This window comes from Oenanthe melanoleuca, chromosome 5 (assembly GCF_029582105.1).
Source record: "Oenanthe melanoleuca isolate GR-GAL-2019-014 chromosome 5, OMel1.0, whole genome shotgun sequence".
Classification (NCBI taxonomy): Eukaryota; Metazoa; Chordata; class Aves; order Passeriformes; family Muscicapidae; genus Oenanthe; species Oenanthe melanoleuca.
This window is the reverse complement of record NC_079339.1, coordinates 2,302,704-2,323,132: the sequence shown is the minus strand read 5'-3', so window position 1 is coordinate 2,323,132 and position 20,429 is coordinate 2,302,704. Positions and strand designations below refer to the sequence as shown.

General features: G+C 49.8%; 1 protein-coding gene across 3 annotated transcripts in view; it reads right to left on the bottom strand.

Moving 5' to 3' along the window:
• WT1 (WT1 transcription factor) overlaps positions 1–4,458 on the bottom strand; it is a 33,236-nt gene extending 28,778 nt beyond the window's left edge. Inside the window, exons 1-2 of one of the 3 annotated variants that reach the window (XM_056493778.1) lie at positions 3,950–4,408; positions 3,640–3,859 (exon numbers count right to left, since the gene is read on the bottom strand). In XM_056493778.1, coding sequence (XP_056349753.1) covers positions 3,640–3,859; positions 3,950–4,030 — 301 coding nt within the window. In that variant the 5' untranslated portion in view covers positions 4,031–4,408. Of the gene's footprint in view, positions 1–3,639 lie in introns of all 3 variants that reach the window. The other 2 variants (XM_056493776.1, XM_056493777.1) reach the window with 2 other exon arrangements.
• Positions 4,459–20,429: the final 15,971 nt, after the last annotated feature.

The window sequence follows — 20,429 nt, the reverse complement described above, 5'->3', positions numbered from 1 at the left end:
AAATAATAAACAGCCTATTTTGTTTCCTACACCGAGCAGATTCAGATGGAAAGAGACCACCTCTGCTGACCCCGGGCCGGCACGGAATCGTAAATCAGGTGCTTGGACACCAACTTTCATTAATGACTTGGAGCTGGCTAAACAACTTCAGCTAAAAAAGTAATTACAAAGTAATATTATCTCAGAGGCTTCTCGGCTCATCAGCATTTACCCCGAGAACCAAGCTCCTCGGAGAGTAACTCTTAAAAAATTAAAAAAAAAAACCAAACCAAAAAATAACAAAACCAAGCAAAACAAAAAAACCCCAACCAAAACAAAAACCCAACTAAACAAAACAAAAAATGCGACTCGGGCAGGGGAAAGAAACCAAAGGGACTGTGAGCGCTTTCTCCATCACACTCCTCTCCCTGAACCCGCATATTCCAGCACGGGCATTCCCCATGGACCCGTGTGGATGGGGCATGAGGCTGGAGAGTGATTTTGTCAGCCGAGAGGGAGCACCCGGGGCTGTTTTCAGGCTCCTGTCTCGGTTTCCTTTCGCTGCCGGCTGCTCGGCGCTGGGCAGGTCTCTGCTTCACCCACCATCCGTGAGCACAGCGGGTTTCAGAGAGAATAAAATGGAGAGGCAGCAAAGGGATTCGAATGTTGCTTCTCCGTTTTATTCTCTCTGCTGGCAGGCTGGATGCAGAGACATTACAGGACTTCATTAACCTGCGCGGGAGAAACGGAGGGAGCCACAGCAAATACTCCAGAAGACTTTAAAACCTTCACCTTGGCGGTGATTTTAAGTCGGCCCTTAGGCTGGGGATGGGATGGGAGTGGGGCTGGGCTGTTCCCCAAATGTCCCTCGCATCCCCCGACCCTGCGAGCAGAGCGGGGCCGCGGGCAGCGTTGACAGGCCGGTACCTCACGGGCTCCCATCCCACAGCTGCTTCTCGCTCCTTATCTCCTCCCTCAGCCCCCAGGGTAGAGGCTCAACCTTCAACTCCCTTTTCCCCGTTTCCCTCTGCCTCTTTTTTAACTTTCAGAAAACACTGACACTTTCTACGTTACTTTTGGCCCGCCACAGAGTTTCGGTGACCTTCAAAACTCAGCTCGGAGCAGGACGAGGTTTTGGCCACATTTTCCGGTGTTGCCTGACCCAAAGCTTCAGGAATGTGATAAGAAAGTTGAGTTCTGAACCGAGCTGCCGATAGTGAGGTCTCTTTAATTAGGGCGTTATCAGAACTAGGCCTGATTAAAATGTGCTGAAAATAATTGAAAGTTGTACATCTGCTGGGGAACGGGGCCCGCTGGAGTCATCCAGTTGTTGGAGGAGCCCAGCTGGATGAAAGAGGCAGGCAAACGAGAAGAGGAAAATTGGGCAGAGGTTTCAAAGCCTTAGTTTCCTACCCCCCACCCCATCCCAGACTTGGCAGAAATGTCATCGCAGAGCCAAGGTAGCGTCTTTCCCACGGTCGGAGGAACCGTCTAAAAAAAAAAAAAATGGAGTTCAACCTTGAGGAGAGCCAAAGCAAAAACATTTTATCCATCCACCAAAAAAAAAAAAAAAAAAAAAAAAAAAAAAAAAAAAAAAAAGCAAACACCCTTTGCCGAATTTCTCTTTGCTCCGTCCCCAGGCTCCTGCCGAGCCTGGATGCTCGGGGCTATGAGGAGGGCTCGGTGCGCTCTCAGCCAGCACAGGTGCGGGTGTGTGCGGGTCCCTGAGCAGAGCTCAGGGCGGGCTCCGTGTGTTGGGGCCTTAAAGGCTCCGTTTCTCCTCGGGATGGGTAAACCCGGACGCCAGGACGGCTCGAAGTCACAGCTATTTTGTCCCTCTCTAATTCGAATTTATCTCCCTCGCCCTTCTCTCCGCTTTCTCGTCACTATTTCCACTCAGCGATCATAAATCCCCTCTGTGTCTAAAATCCTTTCAAAAGTGCCTGTCAGAGTCCCTGTCCCGGCGGGGTCTGGGCCGTTCCTGTCCCATCCCGCAGCTGGACCCGGGACCCCGCGGGGCACGCAGCGGCTCCGGGGCCTCGGCACGGCCGAGCCTCTCCCAGCTCCAGGGATGAGCTGATCCCATGCTCCCAGCCGGGATCGGCGGCACGGCCGAGCCTCTCCCCAGCTCCAGGGATGAGCTGATCCCGTTTCCCCAGCCGGGATCGGCGGCACGGCCGAGCCTCTCCCAGCTCCAGGGATGAACTGATCCCATTTCCCCAGCCGGGATCGGCGGCACGGCCGAGCCTCTCCCAGCTCCAGGGATGAGCTGATCCCATGTTCCCAGCCGGGATCGGCAGCACGGCCGAGCCTCTCCCAGCTCCAGGGATGAGCTGATCCCATGTTCCCAGCCGGGATGGGCAGCACGGTCCGGGAGCCCCGCTCTGTGCTTCCCCAAGTCGGAGCCCGGCGCAGGGCGAACCCCGGGGCAGGGGCCGGGGCTCGAAGGTGGCACCGGGACCGCGACACCGGCACTGCCACGCTGCTGAACAACCCCTGGCCCTCGCTGCAAGCATCGCCCGGGCCTCGGCCGCCAGCACCGAGCTCGTCCCCGGCCTCGCCTCTGCTCTGCCCCTCGCCCGAATCGCCCGGGACGGTCGGTCCCAGCCCCTCCGTGCTGTCCCCGCGGGGCACAGCAATCCTGAGCCGCGGGCTGGGTTTAGCCCAGCAGGGTTTAGCGGGGAGAACCTCCTGCTAAAAGCCACTGATCCCGCTCCGGCAGGGCCACGCACACTCTGCCGATCCCCCGGCCCCCGAGCCTCGGCTGCCCGGCTCCCCTCGCTCCGATTCCCCCGGGGCCGAGCAGTGCGGGGCAAACCACGGCACCCCGCCGCTCCGGGGCCAGCTGGAGGAGGGCGAAGGAGACCCAAAAGGTCTCTTACAAGTTCTCCGCACGCTGGCCCCTTTTCCTTTCTTCCTCGCGTTTGCACCCGCAAATGTTTACACTGCAGGCACTGGAATAAAAAGGATTAGATGGCGACCCCGGTGCCACACGAGGGTGACCCACTGGCTGTTCAGCCCTCGGAGCTTCTCAGGGCGGTGCGGGCACCGCGGACCGAAGGGAGTTACGGCGCAGCCGGCCACGGAGGTGCGGACAAGAAACGAGTCGCCACTGCTTGTGCATTCCAGCCCGGGGATGTTCAGCCCTCCCGAGGTTAATTCGACAAGGGGCTTGAACACACTAGTGTGCGGACAGCGCTTTTCGGGCTCAGGAGGAAGTTTGGAGGTTCACCCCCCTCCACCACCCCATCACCCCCGAGATACGCAGGGGGAATTGTCTCGGGCCACGGGCCCCATCTCCATTCCAGGACTCTGTGCCGTCTCCGGTCCGAACAAACCTTTGCGAAGGCGAGAGGCTGCTCCAACCCCGGGAGGGGGCCGGGGGGCTCCAGCCCGCCTGGCAGAGCCGCCCGCTGCATCCGCTGCCCGCAGGAGGGGTGGGGGGCGAGCAACTCGTGGCTCCTAAAGCTCCCGGGAGCGACGTGGCCGCCGCACGGGGAGGGAAGGGAGAGGCACGGCAGGGCTGGCTCGGCTAACCCGGCTGGGCTGCCGCGGAGAAAGCCTGGCCTCGGTGTTTACAGCAGGCGCGGCCCTGCGGGGCTGAGCGGGCGCCTCCGGGGGCCGCCCCCAGCCCGGGGCGCCCGGCAGCGCGGCCCTTACCCTGGTTGCGGATGGCTGGCTGGCTCTCCAGGCAGTTGGGCAGGTAGGGCCCGTTGGGGAACATCCGAGCCTGGCCCGAGGGCGGCTGGCTGGGCGGCGGGGCGCCGAAGGGCCCGTAGCGGCAAGCGCCGGCCGTGCCCGTGAACTGGCCCGAGAAGTGGACGGTGAAGGCGCTCAGGTACTGCTCCTCGTGCGGGTCCGATCCGTTCCAGCTCGGCTCCTGCTTGATGAAGGAGTGCGGTCCCAGCGAGCCGTAGGAGGCCCCCGGGGGAAAGTCCAGGACGGGCGCCCACTGCGCCGCGCTGCTCACCGGCATGGTGCAGTTGCTGTTGCCCGGCAGGGAGGGCACGGAGGGCAGCAGCGCGTTGAGGTCTCGCACGTCGGAGCCCATCTGCTCGCACACCTTCTGCCTGCCGCCGGGCAGCCAGTCTCCCCCCGGGCCGCACTTGTTCCAGGGCACCTGGCCCCTGCCCGCCAAGCCGGAGGCCGGCTCCGGCTGCAGGCACCAGGCCGGCGAGCTCAGCCCTTTGGGGGAAGTTTGCTCGGCGACGCAGCTCCCCGGGTCCAGCCCTGCGGGAGCCGGCAGCAGCGACAGGGAAAGGTTGTTCTCCAGGATCGCCTCCGGGCTCGCACCCGCTCGCAGCGCAGGGCGTGTGTGTGTGTGTGTGTCTGTCTGTACGAATGTCCGTCTGTCCGAGCTGGGGGGCACAGCCGAGGCGCACGCCTCGCCTCGGATGCCTGCTCGCCCTCAACTTTGCAAAGCTCAAATAGAGGCGTTTGCAGGGGAGGAGGAGTCAGGCAGGCCGATCCTCCATTCACACAACCTCCGCCGAGGGGCTGCCCACAGCCCGCTCTGCTGAACCCAGCCGGACCAGACGCGCGGGGGGGGAGGGGAGACCCAGGACAGCCGGGGATGGAGGGGGAGAGGTGACTGTGGGAGAATATATCTCCCCTACACATCACTCCCACCCTTCTTCTGCTGCGAGCGACACTAAATCTCACCCTAACGTTTCCCCTCTTTAGGAGAGGCTTGCGGGATGTTAGAGGGATCCAGGTGGCCAGTAAGTACGTGCTGCCTGACTTCCCCCGCCAGCCCCGTGCGTGTCCGTGGGGATTCCCGAGGGCGGCCAGGTCGCAGGCCCCGGGGACGGCGCGGAGAAGCCTCCGCCCTGGCAGGAACCGGGGGAAGTGACACGACCCGGGGCGGGCGGACCCCGTTCCTGAGAGGGGAAAGCGTCTTTCCAGGTGCCTCTCCCACTACGGGAGGAACCCGCGTGTCCATGAGCTCCCGCGGGGTGAGAGCTGCCTGTCCCTGGAGGGCAGGGCCGGGTATCCAGGGGTCCACCGGCCAGAGAAGGGGTGGGCATCCCTTGCAAGGAGCCCGGGGCCGGCGTGTGCCCGGCCCGAGCCCTGTCCCTCCGACCTGTGTGTGAGGGGCAGGAAGCAGCTGGGCGGGCGGGGGAGGACAGCAGCGCTGTGAGTAACCTGCTTTTGAGAGATTCACCTGGCACTGCTCCCGGGAAGGCCCGGAGTCTCTTTTTCCTCTCCAGCCTCCTGCACAGGGAGTTCTCTGCGTCCATCCCGGGGGCGGCGGCCGGAGGGACACGTTATCCCCGGACGGTCCTTCCTCCAGGAGACAGGCAGGGCTGGGATCGGCCCCGGCAGAGAGGGATGCCGAGATTCTGGCGGTGCGGGAGCCCACTTAGATCAGCCGGGGCGGGCGGCAGTGCCCCGCGGGACCTGTCGCAGGCAAGGAGGGGAATCCTGCCGCCTCCTGCAGAAATACTGATGAATAATCCCCCGGGGATGCGGGGTGCTGCTCGTACAGCTGCCAGCTCAGGGAACTCGCGGAGCCCGCGGGTGGCAGCGGTCCCGCCGCCCTGTCCCTTGCGCGTTGTCGCCCATCGCTATCAGAGCCACCGCCCCGCGACACCCCCGCGGCGCTCAGCGACAACAGCGGCAGAGCCGCCGTGAGACCTTCACCTGCCGCGGGACACGCCGAGCCACTCGTCTTAGGGGTGACAATGTACACCTCGGGGTTTCCTTTCCCTCGCGGCATCAAAGGTCGCCAGCATCGCCAGCCTTGAAGAGGTGTTTTAAGATTCAAAGTGTAAATGCTGCGACAAAAGAAATTAAAAGAGGTCGTTATTGGAGTAGCCAAGTTTAATTTCATTTTCTCTCAAAGCTAATGAGTCATAACGGTCGGGTTTTGTTATTAGAGAAATTATTTTTAAACAAACTATTCCAGATAAATCCCTTGCAAAACCTCTCTTTTGGCGCGTGCATCTATGTATTACAAAAATCCACTTGCAACGTAAGCGCGAAAGATTTGTTCGCTACTTTTGCTGACATTAAATATCCTCTAAGTTTACAGAATCCACGGCAAACCAAAGCACCCTCGGACGGCGCTTGTGCCCGTGCTGGAGGATGGCGCTGACCTCGCTGGCACCGCGGGTTCCCGCTCTGCCTCCCGCTCCGGCCGCACCGCGGCTCCCGCACACCGCGGGACCCCTGCCCGGGACCGGCGGGGAGCTGCGGGATCGGGAGAGGGGCGGCTGCTGCCTTCGCTCGTTTCGGTGACCGACCGACACACGAGGTTGGTTGAACTCGGTACCTTAAAGGTCTTTCACAACCTAAACGATTTCATGATCGATTCTGTCATCTCCGGCTCACGGACAGTGTAAATACAAGAATGGAAGTCTTCGGCCAGCCTAAGCGGGGTATTTAATTTCCCATGAAAACTAGAGCTCTCTAGGAGCAAAAATAAAATGCGTTTCCTGCAGCGGGCTGTTTTTCGAGCTAGCATGGGGTTTTTCTCCTTTCTTGAAATAACCTAGCTTGATAGATCATCTCGAAAGAGAAAAAAAAAAATGTTTTCTTGATCGTTTAGCTCTGCATTACTCCACCTGGGAGGAAGAACTGCCGAAGTCCTTCCAAACCTTCTCGTCTCGCACTTTCCAGCAGTGAAACAAGACGAGCCCTTTGCCATTAGCGCATCCTTCCTCCTCGGGGATGCTGGCGAGGCCCTGGGGGGGATTCCGGAGCTGCCAGCTCAGCTCAGCTCAGCTCAGCCCGGCCCAGCGCTGCTCCGAGTGCCGGCACCTGCTCCATCAGCCGTGCGCGGCGCGGAGCGCTCCCGCCGCCAGCGCGTCCGGGGCCGTCCCGGGAGAAATCCTCAGAGGGGCAGCCTGAGGAGGGGAGGAAAGCCCGGACCCTTCCGAGGGATGGGCTGAGGACTTTTGGGAAGCGGCCAGCGCCTCTTCCCTCAGCTGTTCTCGTCTAGCCAGCGGCAGGGAGAGAGAGGAATCTCCAGCACAGGCCGGGAGCGCGGGCAGCAGCTCCCCTCGGGGGCGCACGCCATGCAGAGAGGAGCTGCTCCCTCTTTGCCCACCTCTTCCCCAGAGATGCCAATCCCGATTCCAGAAGGTAGCACTTCGGGGACGGCATCTCCTCTGTCGCTTTCCAGACCCGGGCGGTCCGGAACATTTTGCCCCGTCCCCTCCATACACGGCCCTATCCAAAACTCTGACAGGCGTCCTTGCCCGCTGTTCCATAGCTATGGAAATTCCTGATAACGCTCAGTGCTCGATTGTGCTCGAAGGTATATTCTGCAAGGTTAAACAATAGCTGGAGGAGGATTATTCTAGTGAGAGTCCCGAGAAAAACGGGCTCGGGAACCTGCTTCAACCTGAGCACCGCTGCCGCACCTCCCCAGCCGACCTTTTCCTTCTGCATGCTAACCTGTTTAGGGACCGTAATTCTTGCTAAATTTCTAAACGATCCCCCCGCGGTTCGGAGGTGGGTGAGACTGAGACAGAGATAAATCCCCTGCCCTTCCCCTCCTGCTCACGCCGCTCACAGCGCGCAGTGGGATCTGTCTCCTTTCACTCAGGGGGCTGATCAGAGTTTGATTATTTAAGCGCCCAGAGCAGCAGAAACAAAGCTGCCAAACATCTGGCAGGGGGCAGAGGGGCAGGAACCCATCCCGGAGGGCCCGATCTCTCATCGCTCGCTGCCCAGCGCTGCGGGAGCCGCCGGCAAGGCGGGACCAGCCTTCCCTGTGCGGGCTGACGTGGGCACCGGGACGCCTTCGAGCTGCGCAGAGGACATTTTGTTTATCCCCTGAGCATAAAAGAGGTTTGTTTTTTTTTTTTTTTGATGCACAGAGAAGTGAAGATGCAGCTGACGGGAGAGGGGCACTGCTGAGCAGGGCGCTGCGGTCCCTCCGAGGCGAGGACCCGGGTGTGGGGATGCTGAAAATCCCCGCGGGGTCCTGTGCATCTCCCTTCTCCTCGCTTCTTCCCCCTCTGCCGGGGCAGCCTCCCCAGCGCCGAGACCGCCGGGCCATTACTGTACCGTAAATCTTGGGAACGCTGGAACTAATTACGGAGAGGATATGTCTCAATTTGTTCCGCATTAGTGCCGCGCCGGGACGCAGGCACCGAGCACGGGAAATTGATGGGCCCGGCCCGGGACGGCGGCCCTGACCCCCCGTTCAACCCGCGGGGCGGCCCCGCTCCGCCTCCCGCACCTGCGGGCGGTGCCCGCGGCTGCGGCCGGCAGCGAGGTACCACGCGGGATTTATTAGCGTGCTGCTGGGATGGGGCTGGGTATAAATCACCGCGTTGTATAGGGCCATAAAGCATCCCTGTGTATCCCGCCCCTCGCCGCGGTTCTGGTGAATAGGAGTTCATGGAAAGCTGGGGATCGGTAACATCTTTCTGATCTGGGGTATGTGACGTTTTTAAGGTCTTAGATATATAATGGGATATACTTGTGGAGCAGCTGAAGCTATTGCATGGAATTTTTATAGGTATTTTGTACTTTTGTGCAAAAGAAATTTTGGGGAAAAAGCTCTTAGGTAATGTGCTCCATTCTCGGCATTACCGCTAATGGCTTTGAAAGTAATAAAATTATTATTTCGGCAGGAGAAAATAAAAATATTCCAAAATGTAGTGCATTATAAATGGGTATCTGTTAACTGAGACTTAAGGAATTAATTACACCCAGGTCGTAGCATGCAGATCCCATTGAACTCTAAATATAATAACATATAAACACATCAGTAACAATACCCGGCACGGACACCGATTCAAAGGATTCTTTGAGCCACCTGGGACACCATTTTTGAATATGGGTAAGTACTGGAAATGTAAAGCAAACATTTATATATTCAAAAGAATTAGAAAGGCTCCAGCTGCAGTAGACAAACACGGATAAGGAAAGACACCCACAGCCTCAGGTCTCACTACCTGTAGGGATTACAGGACAGGGACAGAAGATGAATTGTCCTTTACCAGCTTCTTCAGAGACTGAACATGAACCTGTTTTCCTAAACACTAACAGTCCATGCCTTTTATCTATCCATTTACTTCTTTAACAAACACACCTCACCAATGCAAAGCAAAGCCCAAATCTCCCTTTGTTCTTGCAAAGCCCAAATCTCCCTTTGTTCTTGCAAAGCCCAAATCTCCCTTTGTTCTTGCAAAGCCCTTTTGCAGCCCTGTGTGAAGATACCCAGTTGTCCCCAGTGGGAAATGGGGGCTCCAGCAGCTGTCTTAGCTGAGGGTCTAAACCCCCTTTCACTGGGTTTTGTTCACTGTACACACCTCAGAGGAATTAATCCATGGAAGCCCCTGACTAAAAGGGCTGTAGGGCAGGTGCTCCCACTGAAACCAGTGCCTAAGGATGTCAGTCCATGCAGAGGGGAATGCCAAGCACATCCTCTGCCTGAGGATGTTTGGTGAGCATAGAAGACAAGCAGTGGGGACAATGTGCCTGGTGCCTGAAGCAGAAGAGAACCAAAAGCTCCTGAGTTCTGTTCAACACCTTCTGCACACCCCAGAGAAATGGAAGAGGTGACAGCAGTTTTGCCAGAAAAGTGTTTGTGGAGTGCTTGGAGACCTTGGGCAAGCAAAGAAAGGCAGATGGTTGCATTTTGCAGCACAGCCCTGTGAGATGTGTCAGTGATGTGACCTGTGAGGGGGTGGCAGGGCTGGAGAGCTGTTGCAACACGGCGAGTCCCTCCTCCCAGCCCCAGCAGCGCAGCACAGCCAACACCCACAGCTCTGCAGCCTGGGCAGACATTCCACTGCCCCCAGCCCCCAGCACAGCCCTTGGGCTTCCTTAGAAACTCAGCAAGCCCAGCCCTTTGTAACCACAGCTACATGAAGGTGTGTGTGTGTGTGTGTGTGTGTGTGCCTCTTCTCTCTCTGGACTGCACGTACTGGTGCCTGTGGATTGCAGCAATACACGAGTTGAGAAGCTCATTTCACTCATCTGGATGGCTGGAAGCAAAAATGTACCCCCAAATGAAACAAGAGTTTTCCCAGTTCTTAGTTCCAAGGCTTCCCACTCAATGTGGCTTTTGGTCAAACCTGAAGGTTTACAGGCAGTCTCTCTCTCTTTCTGTCCCTTGTGTGGGTGTGGGATATCTGGTCTTGACACAAGTGTGAGAGACCATCTGAAAATTCCCCTGGTTTCAGGGCATCAACCCGAGAGAGATCTGCTGCAAGGAGGGATGCAATTCAGATGGGCTGCAGCTGTCAGTGTTTTCAGGTTTGTGACTGTCACTGCCCAGCTGCAGCCTCTGCTGCCCCCACTGTCCCACAAAGCTCAGGCTGAGATGGGCTAAGCAGGAACAGACAGCTAGAGACAAAGCTTGGGGAGAGGTGGGGGAAGAAAGGAGAGCAGGGAGGGAACCCACGTGTTGAACTTGCCTTAGAAGTCAAATTTCTTCTTCGTGAGATGCAGGACATTCCTTTCCCTTCAGATTTTATGTCTGTTTGATTGCACTAAATTCATCTGAGCGCTGCTATGACACAGGAATTAAAAGCACCGAGGGTTTGCTGTAGCTGTTGAGTCATGGGCGCAGACTGATCAAATCTACCGCTTGTTTTTCTTCCTATTACATGAAAGCAGAGTTCAATAAAGTTCAGATCAGAACTCAGACCTACTTTGTGATGTCTTGACAAACCTTTCCTGATATATTTATCACGTATTAGTCAGAAAGAAAGAAGCACAAAGGAACCTTGTCAACTTGTTATTTATGTTTTTTAAATGAAATAGTGAAAGGAATGAGCAAGTAAGTGTGATTCCTTTCTCTAGATTGCAGTATCATAGATTAATAGCTCTATGAACAGATTTGCAAGTAGCACCATCATGCTAGTCAAGATATTTTAAAAGTTTATGAGCAGTTGCTTAGGAAAAACAAGATAAAGCCTACGGAAATCTGATACTGGTCAATGGTGCATTTATTCAAAACATAATGCTCACTTCAAGTCCCCATAAATCCTTTGCAAATGAAACTTCCATTGTGATCACTGTTCCAGATCTAAATGATTTATTTTTTTTTTTCCTTTGGTAGACATTAGACAGATCTCAGAATGTACAAGTTATGTACCTACTGATATGGAGTTAATCATGCACTCAATTAGATAATAAATATTAAATTCAAATAAGAAGATATTTCAAAGAAGGACTATCTTCACAAGAAAACTTTTAAAAATGTATTTGTGGCTGAACTTGCATGAAAGATCTCAGATTTCTGTGTGATTTGTTTCAAAATTCAGGGCTTCCACAGTTCAAAACTCTGAAAGTTCTTGGGAGCAAAGTAGACATTGGAACGTGTGCAGTTTCAAAATTGAGTTCTTAGCAATACTTACAATCACAGAATGCTTTGGGTTGGAAATGGCCACAAAGATCATCTCATTCCAAACCTCCTGGCATGGGCAGGGACACCTTGCAGTCCATGAAATCGTCCATGTTGAACAGGGCTGATCCCAGTTTAGCTCAGTTTCACCCTGAGCAGCAGCAGCCTCTGCAGTTTCAATGTGCTTTTGAGGAAATGAGTCCTACTGCTCTGAGAAGCTGCCTGAAAACTTAAAGGCCAAGCAGAAGAGACCCACCAGGAAAGCAGCATGTCAACCTGTTTTTCTGCCCTCATGAGCTGAGCTCCCCAGTTTATAGAAGCCATGTGGTCTTCAATGCCTCTGGGTTTTTGAATGCTCAAACCCAAATGGACTCTCAGTTATAGAACATACTCTCAGAGCCTATGGGCAGAAGTCAAAATAAGTTCAGCAAATTGGTTGGATATCAGCTAAAAACACCTAATTTTTCATCTGATAAACTTCTCTCAGAGGAACTACTGGAGTCAGCTTTAGCCAGACACCAGATCTATAATGAAATAATTCTATGATTGGGTAACATGAACACCCCATAACAGCCACATCTGCTTTATCATGGAATGAAAGTTCTTGAATCAGTTGGGTAAGTTCTCTGGCCAAATATGGATTTCAGAGTATTTAACACTTGCAGCATGCTTCACTCCAACACTGTGTATCAGTAATATCAATCCAGATATGGTAAAGGGTTGGGCTCAGAGTTCTGAGGACATGCACAAAGGCATTTGCAATTGCCACCTAATGCATCTTCAGAGATCCTTTGGACAGCTCAATCCAACCTTGCACTCTCCTGCCCTTAGCACCAAAGAACCAGGATCAGCCCCACAACCTCAGAGGAGGTAGATTTGCATGCACAAGCTCAGAGGAGGTAGATTTTCTTCAAGATCTGTAATATTGTTCAGATAATAACAACTAAAAGAGAAGCCAGAGGCCAGCCAGCACTCAAGAGATGCCCTGGGCTGCCCAGCAAATCCAAGGAATCCAAGGAACCTCAAACTCAGTGAAAAAAGGGAAGCACTATCCACTCCTGGATATTAGGTTATTAGGTGACTGAGAGCTGTGCATTGTGAGGCTCTGAACAGTCTCGTACAACTTTTCCCAAATCACAGAAGTCCCCTGGGAAACCCCAGTAATCAAACAAGATCTCGTGGTCAGGAAGCTTTTATTCATTTTGTTTCCCCTTCATCATTTCATCTATTACTCATTACATCCTCCTGCCAAACTCCACATAATTCTTCTGTCTCTCTCTCATGCTTCCATGTTTCAGCTACATATAGACCACTATATTCCTTCATCCAAGCTTTTCCTACCCCTTATTCAGGCTGCACATATTTAGTCCTTCCCATTTTTCCTGCTGTGTTTCTAACAACACCTCTGCTGAATAGAGCACTCCAAATTGAACAGATATTCTACAAACAATTATATTTGGCACTCTCTAAACGTAGAGACAAGCAAACCAATGATTAAATCACCTTGAACAACTGAGTGAGAGTTCAAAGCCATAAAATTGTCAAATTGGGACAGGGAACTTTGGATGACACTGAAAGATCAACTTCACAGGAAGCCCTCAAGTAAAGATATATTAAAAAATAAGCCCAAGTTTGCTTTACAGTCCTTGTCTGGAATATTTTGTGAGGTTGAGATCTGCAGTGATTTTTATGTAGAAAATATTTTAGAAGTGTTCTGCCCCTGTGACATCAGTCAGATACTGGTAAGTGCATACTACCCTTACAAGCTCACAATATATTATTGAGCTACAACATAATTATTGTTCCAAGATGTATACTGCAGTTCATGTAAAGGCAACGTTTTGCTCAATTAGATCACTTACTGTTGAGCAATTTGTGCTTCAGACCTTAGAACATCTCTGTGTTACAGAGTTACAATAATTTGCTCCTATCATCATATCCTGCTCAAAGATGCAGCTGCCACAGCCTTTCCCTGCTAGAAACTGCTAGAATGTGGGTTTCATCCCTAAACAAGGCAGGACCATTCCACAAACCACAGCATTTTGCAAATCATACCTCATCTACATAACTTAAAATTTTATAAGCTTAGTTTGAAAGACTTCAAGTTCAGTCATCTGAAGATGATGAATATATTAATTTATCTCTTTGAAACCTGGGAGCACTATATATTTCAAATTTGGTTTACACCCAGTTAGCAAGTCCAGTTGTCTATACACCCTTTTATGAGCTTTATTATGAGACATGGATGATGGGGTGTGTTTGTGTAAGGTCCATTTGGGATTACTGAAAGTTTCACCACGCTCAGGAGAAGGGCGATGGCTGCAGAAATAAGAATCTGTGGGAGCTCCCAACATCTGAGCAAGAAACATCTGGGCATCCTTCACAATGAAAAGGGCAACTGGCAGATTTAAAGGATCATGAATACTCAACAGAAGACATCCCAGCCAAGCACCTGCATCTACTGCCAAGCCTGAACCTCTGTGGAGCACAAATGTCACCAAACTGCACTTCCCAAGCCAAGCTAAAATATTTTTACTGGAATTACATCTTTGCAGGATGGTTTCTGTCTTTCCATAAAGCCATTCTTTCCCTCTTTCCCTCTTTCCTCAGCTTCTGTGCTTGTTCTCCTCCCCACAAATGCATTCCAGCCATAAGAAAGAAGGATGCACACCACTGCAATCCTCCCCAGGTAACTAAAAGGAGCTACACAGCACAGAACTTGTGCTGATCATTTTTATTCCAAAGACACCAGGTGCTCTGATTCCCTGGCATGTATTTCCCAGGAAAAAAGGGGTGAAGGGAGCCTTAGCCCTCCTGCCCCCACCATGGGCTGCTGCAGCACATGGCTCTGCCTCACCTCCTGCAGGACTCTTGGCTGTTCTCTGACTTCTCCCACTGTGAGCTGGGGTCACGTTCTCTCCTGACTGTGGCCAGAAAAAAACATAGATGGCACAAGGTATGCAAGGTGTCAGGCCCATGACTGCTGACAAATCTCTAAGTACTTCTGTGGATTATGTTGGAAGCATATTCCTGGAGATACTGTTCGTGTTTATAAAGTCTTCTGGGGTGAGCATTGCTCAATGGAAAAGCAGCACAGAAATTTAACAAAAGCTGTGCTGCAAAAGGCAAAAAAGTAATTCTCCCACAGGAACTGAAAGGCATTTCATACATGTCCAATGAGACATTAAAAATAATTATGTGGAAGAGTAATAGCTCCCTTGGTTGTTTTAATATATTTTTGTCTACAAACAAGAAACGTTCTCTAAACTGCTGCCTTGGCTTGGCTTGAAAGGTCTCTCAAACAAAAGCCCTTCAAGTGACCCTTAGATTATTAAAGCTCAGTAACAATGAATGTGGATCTCAGTTCAAACAAAGACTGTAAAAATAAAAAGACAGCAGTTTTGGTCTTGGAAATGAGTGTGCCTCACTAAACTGGAAACACATAGAATGTATCTTTGATCAATAGTCATCCCTCCATGGAACAAACTCGAAACCTTTTGTCTAAAGATTTCAACACTGGGTTTCTCTTAAACAGTAACTGCAAATAGTCTCATTTCTAATGCAAATGGAAAGGTTGGATTCCATATCTGAATTTAAACTTCCCAGAACTCGTTCAGAGAGCACTTCAGATCAACAAGGGATTTTTTTCTTTATATTCTATTCCTAATGATTTTTTCCTCCAAAACTTGCTGAAATGTCATTATGACCATCAGAAACATTTGTGGTGGAAAAAAACCTGCCAGCAACACCAAATTGCAAAGCCTGAACACCCTGATCTGTGTCTCCCATGAGAAAGATTCAAAGGTTGAGATGTTCAATGACAGACATTAAAGTCAAATGCTAAAGCAGGAAAAGCAAACATAGGAGTGGGGAGAGATGTATGGACCCCACAGAATATCTTGTTTTGAAAGTCATATGTCATTTAAATGGCCTTTATAACTGAAGAAGTTAATTAAAAATACATTTTTGTGTAGTTTGCTGGCAGAACATGCATGGCTGCCAGTTGACAGAGTCAGTTTTGCCCTCATCAGCTGGAGGCACAAGGTTTATATATCCCCTTCACTGCTGTGAGCACCAGCACCTTGCTGTGCACAGCACTCCCTCCAAGCACAGGCCAAAAAGCATCTTGTCAAAGCAAGTGGGGCAAAATGTCAAAATCATCTGTTTCATCTCATTTGCATCCACCAAACTTGTTCCAGCCAGCAGAACTGGAGAAGTCAGGACTGTAGCTACAGCTGGGAGAAGAGGACAATCTCCCTAAAGGACAGTGGTCCCTGTCCACCACCAGGATCTTCCCAGCCCCTCTCCAGCTGCTCTGGCCTTCCTGCTCTTTATTGTCTCAATATAGATCCTCATTCTGCTCTCACTCTTGCCTTCAGGAGCAGCAGCCAGGCTCTCTCCTATCCCTGTGGCTCACCCACTTTTATTGGGAGCTCCATTTGCTGTTATCAACACAGTGAATCCAGCAGACACGAGTGTTTAGCCATGACTTAGCTGGGGACACCAGGACATAGCAAAACTCTCTGATGTTTTCATTGTACAAGTTCAGCCCCACTGGGAGAAACTGTGGAGCTGATCAGGTGGGTAACAAACACATTTTCCCTGAACCAACCCTCTATGCGCTGACAGGAGCACCTAAAGGACGTGTAGAAATTATTCCATGGCCAAACTTTGTCTCTTATTGTCAAATTTTGGAACAGAAAATGCAAATGGGCTTGATATTTGTAATAGAGAAAATACAAACACAACTGTGTGCCTGCTTTAACAACTTGTAAGCTGTAAGATCACTTCTCTACACAGGGATGCTCAATGACTGGAACTGGATTAGAAACCCTGGCTTTCTGTTCAGCCTATTTCTATTCAGAGCAGTAAATTAGCTACCTTTGTGCTATGCCTGATTCCTGCCCAGGGGGTTAGGGAGATGTTTGTTCTGCATAACCATGGCAACAAAGTTGGCAATTAGCATCAAGTTTGGCTATTCCCCTGAGCAGGATTTACCCCGTGAACTTCATTTACCAGGCTCCAAGCAGCCAGCAGTGTCACAATGAAGCATTTAATACAGTCAAGGCTGGATTTGAATATAGTAATAATAAAAGACAATATAACCTACTAATCTACATTTGTATTTCCTTTTTAGCTGCCTCAATAATCATCTCTTTGCTCTTGCAAGGCAAAGCTAATGCACTAAAACTCAGAATGGAACATCATTCTCTCAAAGTAAAACTTCTTTTAGTGCATTTACACAATGCATTAAATTAAATACAGGATAAAAATTAAATATATATGCAGGAGAAAAATGTTTCTGAATGAGATCTGGAAATGAATACAGATGAAAAGACAAAATACAGTTTACTGAATAGATTAACAGTTGATAGTGTCATGACTGATGGTTTTAAAAGCAGTGACTTATTTTTGAGAATTCCCAATCCTTAAATGCAAGAATCTTCATTTTGTTCTGTTTATACAGTGTTTGGAACAGTATGGCACTGGTCTGCCACCAGGGCTCTGAGGTACTTCAGTGGTACAAACAAAAAACAGCAGCAGATGAAAAGTGATTATTAGAAAATATTAACAGCTTAGCTTGACTTCTACTATGAAATTAGGACCTGGATTTCAACACACTTCTGAGTTACTGATAATTTTGCCAGTTGTATCCTTTTTATAGTTTGCACTTTTTACTCTAAAGTTAGGTAGAATATGATAGCATTGATGGCCCTCTGAAGTTATATTTGTATTATTTTTCTTTCTATATTACAGTACAGAGATCCTTGGTCAGAAAAAAACCCTGATCATGTTGTGTTTCTGTACTTAATGCCCTGCAGTACAGAGTGCTGGTCATAACTGTAGAATGAGTCAAGAAAAAGAAGGTAAACATTTGATACAAAATGGGTCTTCTGAATGAGATATGAATTTAAGAGTCTTTTTTTTAATGAGGAGGAGCTATTTATTAATATTGGTGGCTGCTATACTCATAAGGAGGAAAGCCAAACACCTTTATCATTAAATATGATATGGGAATATGTGCAAAAAGACTTATCCCAGTATTCATTTGTGTCTGTCCAAACAGAGTGACTGGACATGATGCCTATTCAAGGAAATGGCAAACTAGGGCTTGTTATTTCTAAATTTTATTAATACTTAGTGTACTTAGCCATTTCCTCATAGTTTTTGATCTTCTGTATTAGGTAAAGCTGAAACACTTGAAACCAAGGAGATTGGACTAGAACATAATCTTTTAAGAAAACAGCAAGTGCTCAAAGACATGGTGTATTTCTCCTGTAAAGACAGCAACTTTTGGGTGATCCATCAAATGCAGAGGAAGAGAAGGGGGATATAAAATAAATAGCATCATGACATCAAAAGTTATGTGAAGCCAACATAAACACATAAACTAGGCAGGGCTAGCTGTGCCATGCTTTGCTTGTAAAATATGTAAAGAAATAAATCCACTGCCATTAAAAAAAAAAAAAAAAGCATAAACTAGCAGAAGAGTACTCACATGCTTACAGTATCATTTAATACACACATTTAGTTTAATCCAAGCAGTTAACAAGTCTTGGAAAACAAAGCAAAACCACTTTATCTTGGTTCAAGCAAAGCATTTGAAGGCAGGTTCCCCTAGGAAATGAGGCTTGTGTGATTGCACTGCCAGTCCATCTGTCTCTCAAATAACTTCTCAACCTCAGACCTGTTTCAGCCAAATTCTGTGCAGACATGACATTCCCAGCAAAGCTGAGTGAGCACAAAGTTCAAGGAGCTGGCAGCTCAATAGAAAAAGAGGGACCTACACCAGTGCCCCCACTCCAGAGGCTCTGCTGAGTGAGCTCAGCAGTTCTTTGCTGAGTTACTCCTCAGAGCAAGCTACCATTGCCCAGCTGTTATCTGGGGAGGGGAGAAGGAAGGGAAGCAAAGGTAGCTGGAGGGGAGGGAATCACAGGGGACGTGGAGGGAGCAGGGGTTGAGGGGTGGGCAAAGAGCTGGGAGGCAAGGATTCAATTCCAGGCAGCCAGGATTCATAAGTTCCCCTGTGACAGAACAACTTGTTTCTCAGTAGTACAGTTCAGCCAAGAAACCACTAAAAGAAGTTATTTGCACAGCTCTGTTGATCCTGCATTTTCTAAACCTTTACTTGCTGGCATTTTGGATCCTGTCTCCTCCCACGGGGGCTTGTGCAAGGAGAAGATTTGATCAATCCTCAGCATGCTGAACCAAACATGTACATGGATGGAGGAAGGAAAATATGCATAATAACACCAATCTAGAGGTGCAAACATCAGGTTGCTTTGAATATGCTGGTGGAGAACTTGTCTCCTTCCAAAGGGGGATATTTTCTGGTTCTTTTCATCTGCACCATTGTCTCCTGCATTTTACTCTGCTTGGGAATTGTAGAATGTGTGAGTAAGGACAGGGTTTACTAAATGCTGAATTAGCTGGGATTGATTTAACAATTTAGGCTTTTACTTGTGCTTAGGGGAATGTGCTGGACTTTGAAGAAGTTGTTTGATGGCATTTTTTCTAAGTGGGATGTAAACTGATTCTTCTCCTTTTCCTATAAAGGACCCCATAAAAAGTTGTCCTGTGACTTACACAAAAGGATACCACAAAAGAAATAGCCCAGTTGACAGAAACCACCCTATCAATTCCTTGCTCTGTCAAAAACTGACTAGGTAATATGAAAGTACCCAGGTCACTCTAGAATACAAAGTCTTACAAGGACAATTTCCCAGTTTTTCCCATGTGACAAGACCTGTGACATCAGCTCCATTATTATGGTATCCTTCATTTCTGAATGTCATTAAGCATGAGTGATATCTAAAATCAGCTTCAGTTTTGCTCCAGGTAGGGAAGAGACCCAGCCATTACCAGGTTGCTTGACAAGGACAGAAACAGAATTATCAAAATTATGAGTTCTAGTGTCTATCAGATCAGTAGCTGTCACTTGAAACTCCAACTGTTATCTGTTAAAAAAAAAAAATCCCTGAAGGAGTGATACAAACTCTTGGAAAGCCTCCTTGCAATTTTTTTTAAGTGCAGAAATTTAACTCCCCTATGGTTTGCTCCCAATACCAGTAGTGGCTGAGGTTCCCAAAAAGCAGGTTCAATACCCATGGGAGGGAGAAATTTGGACCATTCCTCAATGCCTTGCCAGCTACAGAGTGGGACTAGAGACACCTGGGGCTAAATCTTCCTGATAAATTTTCCCATCCCAGTGCTGTGTCTGCCTAAACCATCTCCTACAGCTTGTTCTGAAAACCTGGTCCTGAATAACCCTGTGGCTTCCAGAGGACCTCTGGAGGTTCCTTAATTGCAATTGAGATGTGGGAATAGAAGAGAATGAAAAATAGTGGTAGGTGCCCAGTTCTCTCTCAGAATAAGTGGCCAAAGCACATTGCACTGCAGAGAAGAAAAGGGTCTTGGTCATTGGGTTCAGATGTAACCTGCAGCACCTTCTAGAGAGAAAAGCAGCAGAATTTGCCCATGAGCAGTTTTATCACTTGGGTTTCTGTGTTCTGCAGAGCTAAGGGGAAGGTTAAGGTGCAGGAGCCAGAAAGGACCATGCAAACTCTCTGATGGAGCCAACCTGGACCTCTAACAGTGAAGCTGAAAGAGAAGAGAAGCAGAGTTGTTTCAGGAGTGTGGAGAGGTGCAAAGAAGTCTGGGGGGAAGTTAAAAATGGCTGTATGCCAGAGTATGCCAGACATATCTCTGTTCCATAGGTGCCACCTAATGGGTGGTGTAGGGAAAAAAGACAAAACCATGAAGTGGTCATGGTGGGGAGGAATGACCTCTCACACCAGAGAATCCAGAGATGCTTTGTTGGTGGTCAAAGCTGGGTGCAGTTCTTTCCCATTGCTGGCTTTCCATCTGAACTGACACATCCACAGAACTACAACTGAGCATGTGAGAGCTGTAGCCCCAGTCATTTTCTGTTGTCTCCATTCATCTGGCACTTGTGTTCTTAGATTGCCTTTAGTCCAGACAAGGACTCTGACAGGACTAAACAACTCCACAGGCAGAAAATAAATTCAGAGTATATCAGTGTTTCACATGTCAGTGTCTCATATAATGCAGCACTGACTTCCCATGTGTTCAAAATAGATACAGGAGGAGAGGAGACATCAGCTATGAAAATTCCCCA